Raw genomic sequence first — 12061 nt, forward strand, 5'->3', positions numbered from 1 at the left:
TGTTTTTTTTTTTTTTTTTTTAATTAAGTATGTGTGTCTGTGAATGTGAGTACAGATATCTGAGAAGGATAAAGACAGCTCTGTTCCTGTGGAGATAGGTTGTAAGCTGCAGTGATGTGTTAGGAGTCGAACTCAGGTCCACTGTGAGACCAGCCCTCGCGAGGCAGAGGCAGGTGGCTCAATGTGAGTTCGAGGCCAGCCTGGTCTACAAAGTGAGTCCAGGACAGCCAGGGCTACACAGAGAAACTCTGTCTCAAGAAAAAAACAAAAAACAAAACACAAAGAAACAACTAGCCCAACAAAACACCCTACAACCCTGCAGTGTACTGAGTAGTAGAGCGCTTGCCTGCTGTGTTTAAGACCCTGTTCTGGCTTCAGGTCCCAGTACCACAGAAACTAAAGATAAACATTAGATCCATAGCTATGCATACTTTCCCCAAATCCATTCCACTATGCCAGGAAACGTTCTGTAGCTATGTATGTATATGTGTGTGTGTGTGTGTGTGTGTGTGTGTGTGTATGTTGTTTTTTTAAACAATATAAATCTGGGTGTAAGCTGGTCAGTGGTGGCACACACCTTTAGACCCAGCCTTCGAAAGGCAAAGGCAGATGGATCTCTGAGCCTGGTCTACAGAGTTCCAGGACAGCCAAGGCTACATAGAGAAACCCTATCTGAAAAAAAAATAAAATCACTCAGTCAGTCCAGGTGTAGTGACTATAACATCTAAGAGAATGAGACAGTAGAATTTTGAGTTTGAGGTCACCCTGGGCTATATAATGAGATATTAGCTCAAAAAAAAAAAAAAAAAAAGAGATTAATGTTAAAATTTGAATAAGTTGTTAAAAACTATACAGTGATCAAAATGAGTAAGCACTGTAGCTTCTTTTTTATAATCAAAAATAAATCTTAGAATATTGGTTAAGTGTAAAAGACAAGTGACTTAAAATTATCACAAAGTGTGAGTGTGTGTGTGTACTGTATATTTGTATGCATAGAGCTGAAGAGATAATGCAGCCATTAAGAGCTCATAAGTGTTCTTTTTTTTTAATTCTCATAATTTTAATGGTCAGTAGCTTCTGGTTGGCTTTTGAATGGTATAGTTAAGCAATATACTTAAGACACGCCCACAGCGAGTTCACACCCCTCAGAAAGTAGCATTCACCACTTTGCCCAATCAGACTTGCACAGCCTGGGACCCACTCCTGGGTTATGGAAATAGACACCTTCGTGTAATGAGCTGAATAACCCCTGAATATCCATGATCTGCTATTTTTGCTTAAACAATAACAAGTATTAAACCAAACAGTTCCCCAGGTGCTGTTGCTTCACAGAGAAAACCCAAGTGTTAGGGATCTGAGTCCTGTGGTTCTGCTTCGTGTCCTACTCTCCTGCAGTACACCAGGGCAGCCAGTGCTATTGTGCTGTGCAGTCTGTTCCTGTGCAGGTCGTCCTTCCGAACCAGCACCACTGGTGTGGAGGAGGTGAGCGTGTGCAGAGGCAGGAGGGACAGTTTATAGGCATCATACTCCACCTGGTACTTGCAGCAAGGGTCAAACTGCCAGGAGATCCCATAGAGGGTACAGCAGGCCAGGCTCAGCACAGCAGCGGGCAGGGAAATGTAGTGGGAGTAATCCAGGGGCAGCGCCAATGTGGTGAAGAGGCAGGCAGTGCCTGCTAACATGCTGGTCTTGTGCAGGCAGTTGCCCACAGCGATCCAACGTGCTGTCTCATCCCCAGCTCGGGTGGACTCAGTCACAGTGTACTTGTACTGGGCTTCCAGCGCCGGCTCCGGCTCCTACTCAAGCTGGTCCTGGGGGTTCTCCTCACTGTAGGTTTCATGTACTATGTAGCAGTCCGTGGCTGGCAGGCTGACCCTCTCTCGGGAGCCGCCACCACCTGGACCCAATCCTCCCTTCCCCCTGTGGCCATCTTGGAGACGTGCAGCTCTTAGGAGTGTTCTTACTGAGAATCAGAATTCCTTTCTCATCATCCACATCGGTACTTGCTCTCACATGCTCACACAGAAAAGCACATAACTAAAAAAACCAAGAAGCCTAAGTTAAAAAGCTGCAAAATTATACAAATGACATCATTTATTAAAATAAAAGTGCTAAATCAGTGTTGGGATTAATAGATATGTGATTGAAGTATCAATAAAAGCAAGAATGATACACATAAAATTCAGTCCAGGCCAGGACAAGTCATTAGGAGCACAGAGTGCTTGCATGATGTAGGTGAAGGTAAAGGGTGGGTCCCAGTGCACGTCCGTGCGGCCGGTGGTTCTCAGCCTCTCACGGGGTCGCCCGAGACCATCTGAACACACACTCTTACATTGTGATTCACAGCAGTAGCAGAGTTACAGCTGTGAAGTAGCAACGAAAATAACCTGTGTTAAAGGCTCGCAGCAGCGGAACGTTGAGGACCATTGCATTAGGCTTTTTTTTTTTTTAGGATTTTATTTATTTATTGTATCTGATGCTCTATTTGCATATACACCTGCATGCCAGAAGAGGGCATTAGATCACATTACAGATGGTTATAAGTCACCATGTGATTGCTGGGAATTGAACTCAGGACCTCTGGAAGAACAGACAGTGCTCTTAACTGCTGAGCCATCTCTCCAGCCCCCACGGCTTTGTGACATTTATTGCACATACGCTTTGAAAAAATATTTTTTGTTAGATTTATTCATTTTAATTACTTTTTTACTTAAATTTCTTTGAGATAGAAATTTCTATATAGTCCTGGTAGTCCTGGAACTTGTTTTGTATACCAGGTTGGCCTCTGCCTCCTGAGTGCTGGAATTAAAAGCATGTACCACCATGTCCGGCTAGATTTATTAACTTTATGTGCATTTTGCTTGAAATATGTATGTGTCCCAAGTGTGTGCCTGGTTCCCATAGGGCAGAAGAGAGCGCACTGGGTTCTCTGGGACAGCAGTTCTGGATGGTTGTGAACACCATGGGGCGCCTGTAATTAAACCCAGATGCTGTGCACCAGATGCTCTTAACAACTGAACCACATATTTGGGTTTTTGTTTGTTTATTTTTTAGATTTATTTATTTTTATGTGTATAAATGTTGTGTCTGCATGTATGTATATGCAGCATGAGTGCCTGGTACCCAAGGAGGTCAGAAATAGGTATCAGATCCCCTGGACCATGACTTTTATATAGGTTGTTATGGGTCACTGTCTGGATGCTGGGAACCAAACTTGGGTCATCTACAAGGGCAACGGAGTTCTTAAACACTGAGGCCCCTCTCCAGCACCCACACATGTTCTTTTGTGTGTGTTGGGTTTTACAGTTTTATGAGAAAATAATACAAAGCTTGAGGACAGGAAGGGAAACTGGTACCTTGATGTGTTTGGAAGAGATAGAGGTGAGCGCCTCTAGATGCAAACCTTTTCATTCAAGAAGCTAGGCAGTGACCACAGCCAGCAGACTTTGGAAGGAGCAGCATTGCGTGGGTAGCAGGAGCAGCCCTGGGTTGTCTCCTTCTTTGTAACAGAAGCTGTAAGAGCTGCCTTGTTGCTGTGAGAACTAAAGGGAGAATGGACAAGGTATGGGACAAAGCAAGCTGTGGTGGGTACCACTGATGACCCTCACAGTCTAGGATGTGTGTTCCAGGTGGTGTGTCCTTGTGAAGGCATGGTGGTGCCTGTGTGGTACAAGGATGCCAGTGTGACTTAGTGACCCGACAAAGACAAGAAAAGCAATGACTTATGTCAGTAGATTCTTAGAGTTGATATAAGGAATTGACAATTCAATCACTTTGTTAGTCCATGCCTCTTTTTTTTTTTTTTCCTTTCTTTCATTTTTTTTCTTCCGATTTTAGTACTGGGAAATTTGGTGCTTGTTTTATACCAGGACTGTGTAAGCAAAGTGATCTAACGCTGTATGCAGCTCGGCCTGGGCTCCGGCTGTGGAAGGCTGATGTCCATGGGACCGTTCAAGCCACATTTATCCTCAAGGATGTCTTTGCTGGAGGCGTCACACCTTTTGAGCTCTACCCTCGTCTGGAGCCCTCTGATGGGGGAAGCTGCAGCTCTCCTGAGAAACACCTGGGGCTCGTTTCATGCTTCTTTCGAGAAGGCTGGGTGCTGAGCTGGAACGAGTACAGTATCTATCTGCTGGACACCATCAACCAGGTGTGTGGGGGACCTGTACCTGTGCGGGCTGAGGGGCAAGAGGAGGGCAGAGGTCCGCAGGTGTTCAGCTGCTAGGCTCCTGGAGAGATGAAAGGAACAGCATTAACTTTGACATTTGCTCTTTTGCTCTGAGACAACCAAGGAAATCTAATAGAGTTTGATAATTTTTATAGATTTGAAAAACAATTTACTTTTTGATAGTTATAGTCCAACTCTGCCAAGAAATTAGATGTTTTGAGTTTGTTGTTTTTGAGACAGAGTTTCCCTGCCTAGCGTCGCCTGTCCTGGACTCTTTGTAGACCTGGCTGGCCTTGAACTCACAGAGATCCGCCTACCTCTGCCTTCCCAAGTGTTGGGGTTACAGGGGCGCGCCACCAGGCCCTGTCTTGCTTTTGTTTTGTTTTGTTTTTAAGCTCTTATTAAACTTGTTTACTCTAATCTTTGTGAGTTATTTTTTTCAAAATTACATTTATTTGTGTGTGCACATGAGCTCACATGTGCCTACTTGTAATCACACCTGCATGTCCTGCCACCTGTGTGGAGGTCAGAGGACAACTTGTGGGAGTTGTTGCTTTCCTTCCACCTTGGGTTCCAGAAATTGAACTCAGATATCTGGTTTGGTGGTGAGTACCTTTAACTTTGCCTGCCAAGCCTCTCACTGACCCGCCCTTCCCTTCCTTTTCTTTCCTTTCACACATACATATATTTTTTTTTCTTGTGATTGGGTTCAGGGTCTTTGTGCATGTTGAGCAGCGCTCTGCTTCTGAACTCCACCCCTTCCCTCTACTTTGTTTTAGTTAGCATTTTTCTCGTTCATGCTGAGCAGATGCTCTGCTGCTGAGCTGTGTCATCAGCTCTCTGTGTTTGTGTTTCACTTTTTATTTTTGAGACAGGGACTCACTAAGCTGTGCAGGCTGGACTTGAACCCTTTCTGTAGCCCAGGAAGGCCTTGAACTTTTGATTGCCTTGCCTCAGGCTGCCATGTACTTGGAATTACACTGTATCTTTATAGATGATGTGTTTTCTGACTACTAAGTTACTATAATCCAGAAACAGTCACTCTGAGGACTGTCTCCCAGGCCTCGGTGGTGGTGCCAGCCCAGGAGTGGGTTCCCGCTCCAGTGTGCTCTTTGTTTGTTTAACTCAGCTCTTGTCCAAAGACAGCCATATTATTTTGCCCTTTCCCCCTTCCTTTTTAGAAACTAGCTGGCATATCTTAGCAACTTTCCAGCATGATTAAATCATGGTAGAAAATAATTTCTGCCTAAATCAGGGTGATGACAGATCTCTCCCAGAAGTGTTTAACAGAGCTGTTTGGTTTCAGTTTATTTCTTGTCCTAAGATCAGAGCTTCTGGCCTGCCCACCCCTACTCTTCACTTCCAGCATCCAGGCCGGGCTCTCTTCCCTCCACATGAGCTAGTGAGCTTGAAGCACAGCACCTCTAGAGAGAGTGTCCGCAGAGAATCAAACTTATCTGCTCCCACTGACACCTCCCTAGTTACCAGCCACACTTGGTGACACTTTTGGTGCAGAATACACTTGGCCCTGGAAGTCTTTGATCTGTCTGAGCGTGGCTCTTGTATCTGCACAGTGGAGCACACAGGTTCTGGCCCAGCATTTGTTTGTTTGGTTTCTCCCATTATGGATGACTTAAGCTTTCTCCTGGGTTCCTGGTGAACTTCTTAATTATTGGCCTTAAGACATGTTGTAATTGTGCATCAGCCCTTTTCATCTGAGCACTTCCCCTGTGCCTCTCAGTGTAGGTGTAATTAATGGAGACAGCGTGTCTGTGAACAGACGCTGCCTGCACCTCTGTGAAGCACCATGATTGGCAGCTTTTAGAACCTAGTCTCTTTTTTTTTTTTTTCAGCTTTTTGTCAAGGCAACCTGAAAATTAGCAGAGAGCCTAGGCTCAGTGTCCTCTTGGTGAACTAATCTCTTGAGTACACTGTCAGCTGAAAAGCAAGAACTGTTTTAGGTTAGTGTGGCCTCAGGATAATCCTGTGTGGCACCATCTGCTTTTAGCCAGGGGCGTTTCCCTTCCTTCTTTCAATTCAGAAGCCTTGGGCTGCAAGGCTCCTAGTCTCCCTTAGGAAAGCACACAATAGGGCACTTGTTGGGTGGTGTATCATTCCTAGCTAGTCCAGGAGAGATGTGACGCAGAGGTTTGTAGCACGTGTTGTTAACTATTGGGGAGAGTTGGTTGTTGCTGGATGACAGATCAGAATTACTATGTTTAAGCAGCACTGAAGTCAAGCCTGCCCAATGAACAGGGACAGGAAAGGGAGCTGAGCAGGGAGAAAAGCCTGTGCTACATGCATAGGCTATGAGGATCAGAGCTGGGCTTTGGCCTGGCACACGCCATTTCCGTAGGTGGGATGACAAGCAGCTCAGGATGGCCAGAGCGACATGTCATAAGGAGAGAGCTAGTAGGTCAGGAAGAGGATGATGGAGAGATGGGATAGGGTGTGCACCAACAGTCACGACCTCACTGCTAAGGCACGCGACTCTAGGTCCATTTATCAAATACTATCCAGCTGTGGCTTTAGTTGCTTCTAGAGTTTTCCAGGATTATTTATGTTGTTTATGTTTTTGTTTTTATTGTCTGGTTTCGTGTTTGTTTGTTTTGACAGGCCACAGTTGCTGGTTTGGAAGGACTGGGTGATATTGTGTCTGTTTCCTGCACAGAAAATGAAATATTTTTCCTAAAGGGAGATAGGAACATTATAAGGATTTCAAGCAGGCCTGAAGGACTCGCATCCATAGGTTTGTATCCACTGCCAAGTGTGCTGTGTGTACGGTGAGGGCTGTGCTCTGTAGCGTGTTCTTTCCGCTTATGATAAGAAAAGTGTGGCTAAGCCAGTGCCACAGGCCAGGCTCTTGTTTGTTTTATTTTGCAGTGCTGAGACTCAGCCCCCGGTTGTGCTTAGTACATACTCTGTAACTACTAATGAGCAAAGAATCTTAACAGTGTTCTCATGCAGCTCGATGTAACTGGGGCTCAATGCTGAGCTTGCTTTTGGGGTGACGACAGCATGCCAGCCTCTCTTTATCATCGCCACTTATCTTCTCAAACAGTAGAGGGCTGGCTGGGTGAATATTCTAAAACTAGGAGTCTTACCAGCAGTGTGTAAGATGTATGAGGTGGAGACCCCTAAAACAGGATAAGAAGGTACAATGTGGCTCACAGAATGAGCACTGACTTGGCCACTGCTGTTGGGAGAACTTTATCTGCAGGGATGACTGTTTCAGATGTGCACTCTCTGGCAGGTCATCACCAGCCATCTGTGGTTTAAGGTACTTCAAGTGGTAAATGCTGCTAATAATTTGAATTTTAAGTTTTGCTTAATTTTATTTAACTTGAATTTAAGAAGCCACATGTTGCTAGGGTTCCACATAACACAGGATAGCTCTAGCTAGCACTGTCATTTCTTTGTGCGATCTTTGGCAAGTCACTTCAGAGCAGAGTTCAGTCTCTCTCCTCCCTAGTGTACTCTCAGGCACCACAATCTGCCCCAACGAACAGCCCTCAGGAAAATGTTTGCTCCTCAAGGATAAGAGTCCTGTGTCTTCTTGGCAGCTGTTACCTGGCCCCTTGTACAGGGCATGGCACCCAGTAGATACTTGGCTGGGATGGCTGCACTGCACAAAGCACACGGCAGCTTTGTGTTGCGGTGTTGGAACTGGAGGGCCTATGCCTAGAGACTTCAATGCTGTGTTGAAAGGAGAGAAGGTCCATTGCTGTGGACACTTCCTGGCTCTATCACAGGAACCCATGTCCTGTCCTGGGCCTTCACTCTGCTCTCTGTTTGCATTGTCACTCACCTCCTTATGTCCTTCTCTGCTGTGAACCCATTCTTGTAGGAAGTTCACTTCTCTTCCTTGAATTTCAAGGAATTAATTAGAAGACACATGCTTTTTTTTATGTCCCTCAGAAAATACTGAGGTATAGTGAAGGCATAGTATAAATAGGGAATTTAACTATACTCTTCTTGATATAGAAAAATTAATAAAGAATTTTAAGATTGAGATGAGAAGTGCTTTATATTAGTGGTTTCTGTTACTGGTGCTGTCTGCAAAAGACAACTGCAGTGAATTATTGATTTTTGTTTGTTGGTTGGTTTTTGATTTCTCAAGACAAGGTTTCTCTGTGTAGCCTTGGCTCTCCTAGACTCACTTTGTAGACCAGGTTGGCCTCAAACTCACAGTGATCTGCCTGCCTCTGCCTCCTGAGTGCTGGGATTACAGGCATGCACCACCTTGCCTGACATTTTGCTGATTTTAATATATGGGTTTCAGGCAGGCATGGTGGAGCACACCTTTATTTATTTATATATATGCACATACACACACACATATACACACACACACACATATGAGTTTCCTGGAACACAAAGGCCTCTGGAATCTTCTTTATGATCCTTTGAGTTTCTCTGTGTTTGGAGAATTTGGAATTGCTTGGCTTTTATCAGGGTAGATAGAGTTGGTTGTTCTGTGACTGTCAGTGTTCAGGCTGGCAAACTGAGTGCTGCTCAGAGAGCCAGCAGCAAACCAAACTTTTCTTTTTAGTGAGAGATGGTCCAGAGGTGGCACGATGTTCCGAGCAGGTCCGTACACAGCATCTGGAGAAATCACTGGGGGCCTCTGTTTGTGAGACAAGGGTTCGAGGCTCTTCTGTGGCCAGTTCCTTGGCCAGTGAGCAACGGAGCAGGAGCAGTTCACTCAACTCCACAGACAGTGGCTCTGGACTGCTGTTGCCTGGACTTCAGGCTGCACCTGAGCTGGGCCAGGGTGCCCAGCCATCCTCACAGAGATTCAGTATCATCAGCTCTGAAGACTTTGACCAGGAGCTTATTGTGAGACCCATCAAAGTGAAGAAGAGGAGGAGGAAGAGAAAGACAGGTACTATCCACTGGGAAGCCATGACGCTTCTAATGAAGGGGTATTGCCACTCCTGGCAGAACCGCATGCACTCCTTCCCTTTAGCAGCACATAGTGCACACAGAGGCATCTCTGTGCTCAGGCCCTGACTGAAGGGTCTAGAGGATGCTCGTTTAGATACTATTTAATATAAGATGTTGGCTTAGCTTGTCCGTGTATACCACTCACTAGACCAGAGACCCTATAGACATGTGGGACTGCCATTGAAGCGGGGATTTGTACTGCTGTGTTTTGTGTTGACATGTTACCAGATATGGGATTTAACATACAACATTTTTTTTTTTTTTTTTTTTTTTTTTTTTTGAGGCAGACTTCTGTGTAGTCCTTGCTGTCTTAGAACTTACCATGTAGACCAGGCTGGCTTTGAATTCACGGAGCTCTTCCTGCTTCTGGCTCCCAAGTGCTGGGATTAGAAGGTGTGTGCCACCACGACAGGCCACATCGGTCCCTTATAGCTAACGGTTGCAACAACGTTAAAGAAAACATTATTGCACTCTACTCATTTTGGCAAGTTTTTAAAATTGGCCTACAGTCCATGCTATTCCATTTTCTTAGCATTTCTCTAATGAGCTTCTGGACATTAAGGTCATTGCTACTTAACAGGCATCTTCTTTTTCTTCCCCTTCTTTTTATGGGGATTTGAAGGCAGTCTTACTCAGTAGCTGAAGCTAGCCTGGAACTTACTATGTAGCTCAGACCAGGCCCAAACTCATGAGCTTCCTATCTCTAACTCCCAGATTTTTGGACTATAAAGATTTATTTATACCCAACTAAATATCCTCCATTTAAAATATTTTTTCCTGTGCCAAATGCTTTTTCAGTTTTCTGATCATTTATGTAGAGCCATGCCTTATTTTGAATGTTTTCATTTTAAATTAGACAGTGGAAGCAAGAGCACCTGCCACAGTTCCCTCGAGTCAACTCCTTGTTCCGAGTTCCCTGGTGACAGCCCCCAGTCCTTGAGCACAGACTTTTTGTCCATGACCTCAAGTGCTCTGGGCAGTAGTGTGGATCAGTTGAGCACAGAGTCACCAGACCAGGAGAGCAACCCCAGTGGTGAGCTGAATGGCATCATGCAGGAAGACAGTGGCCCTGAGACATCTAGTGTGCTGGAGGTGCCTGAACCTGCCCCTGACCCAGTGGATGGAGAAAATGGCACTAGAAAGGAAACTTCCCAGTGTGACCACACACAGGACATGGACCTGCTCAGCGGAGTGTTGAATTTACCCTTGCAGCCAGAGGAGGATGTGGGAGGTGGCGACATCCTCTCAGGACTTGAAGAGGAGCCTGGTCCTGCTGCTGATGCAGCAGTGCATGCACAGTTATGCCTGCAAGAACAGAACCGCTCTGCTGAGGCACAGGAGGTGGACGCCATGGAGTTCAGTGACCCCCCAAGCACCATCTCTGAAGCTCCGCTTCTGGACTCACACACGGCACCTTCCAGCCTCAGCTGGCCCCCAGGTGCTGAGCAGTGGCTGCCTGGGATTGGAGTTTATGAACTCAGCACTGAGGTGGCCAGCCCAGAACCAAACATCCTGACCCATGTGGAGGTCCCTAGCCACCAGAGCTCAAATCCTTGGCATGTAGTTACTGATTATGACACAGGTCAGAAAGAAACTCCCACCTCTGGATGTGACATGGGAAATATAGAAGGACGGGTGACTCCTCTTGCCTCTGCCTTGGTAGCCAGCAACCATGAGTGTTGCTTAGACCAGTCTTTCCAGGATCAGGCAGTGACATCCAGTGATGAGGAAGACATTTATGCCCATGGGCTCCCATCTTCATCCTCAGAGACAAGTGTGACAGAGCTTGGAGCTGGCCGCTCTCTGCAGGACCTGAGCCAACCAGGTGCTGATGATACCACACTGCTCAAGACAGATCAGGTCTGTGTGCTTGTGGAGGGAACGTAACTGGTGGCTGCAGCAACTGCTGCTTTTCCTTTAAGGAGCATCTGTGGCAGACTCAGTTATTTTCCTTCTTGTAGAAATCATATTCCTGCAAAATCTGTAGCTTCTAAGTCTGGGTTTGGGAGAATTTCTAATGCAGGGACCCTGAAATTTGAACTGTAGTACTTCTGACCCCCTCAGTTAATATCCCACCAACCAGAGTGGTGTCTTACAAGGCCAGAGCAGTATGGGCACTGAAGGCAGAGGACTGTTTGCCCTGAGCACATGTGAGGTGGGTAGTTCTGCCCTTCCCCACAGTGCACTGACTTGTAGGAACATCACTGTGGACTGGAGGCCTTTCCAGCAGTGCAGCATCGCCCCAGGACACGCCTTGTAGAACGAGGCCCCCAATCTGCTATGGGGCCTCTCAGCCAGTGTAATTTATTCTTAGGAGCCTTATATTAAAAATTATTTTTTTAAAACAGGGGCTCTAACTCATTCTGTAGACCAGGCTGGCCTTGAACTCAGAGATCAACCTGCCTCTGCCTCTTGGGTGCTGGTACCAAAGTCTCATGCTACCACACCCAACCCTAAAAATGTTTTTTTTAAGTATTTATGTTCTTTGCCAAGTAAGTCTTAGTAAATATGTTTGGCTTCAAAGCTAGCCTTGCACCACCACATCCCTAGTGATGGATGTGAGGCCACCTCTGCGTCTTCAGGGCTAAGAGTGAGTGATGTTTACCAGCTCTCACTATGTGCAGGTCTATGCTGAGCCTGTCACACATTTAAGTCACTTCTTTAAAAACAAAACAGACTAGGACATGGGTGCAGTTGTCCCCATTTTATGGAGGAGGAAGTTGAGGCTAAGAAGAGTAAAGTGGCAAATGTACCAGGTTACATTGTGAGATCAGAGTAGCCCAGGGTTCTCTCCTAGTCTTTGCGTTGCGTCTCAAAAGTGAATGTGCCAAAAGCCGGACCACTTGTTCAGCATCCTGCTCCCTTGGTACTCTTAATTGACAGTGCATGTGCTCATGCTGGGGAGCTCAGGGCATGCGGCAGCTAGCTGTGCACTCCAGTCTCGGG

General features: G+C 45.9%; 1 protein-coding gene and 1 pseudogene across 1 annotated transcript in view; one reads left to right on the forward strand and one right to left on the reverse strand.

Annotated features, from left to right (window-relative positions):
- Positions 1-12061, forward strand: part of Tecpr2 (tectonin beta-propeller repeat containing 2) — an 89948-nt gene that overhangs the window by 31537 nt on the left and 46350 nt on the right. Inside the window, exons 6-9 of the mRNA XM_051151635.1 lie at positions 3838-4150; positions 6785-6917; positions 8721-9053; positions 9972-10975. Coding sequence (XP_051007592.1) covers positions 3838-4150; positions 6785-6917; positions 8721-9053; positions 9972-10975 — 1783 coding nt within the window. The remainder of the gene's footprint in view (positions 1-3837; positions 4151-6784; positions 6918-8720; positions 9054-9971; positions 10976-12061) is intronic.
- LOC127195420 (transmembrane protein 11, mitochondrial-like) lies at positions 1172-2427 on the reverse strand (annotated as a pseudogene).

The sequence above is a fragment of the Acomys russatus genome, chromosome 1 (assembly GCF_903995435.1).
Source record: "Acomys russatus chromosome 1, mAcoRus1.1, whole genome shotgun sequence".
Taxonomy (NCBI): domain Eukaryota; kingdom Metazoa; phylum Chordata; class Mammalia; order Rodentia; family Muridae; genus Acomys; species Acomys russatus.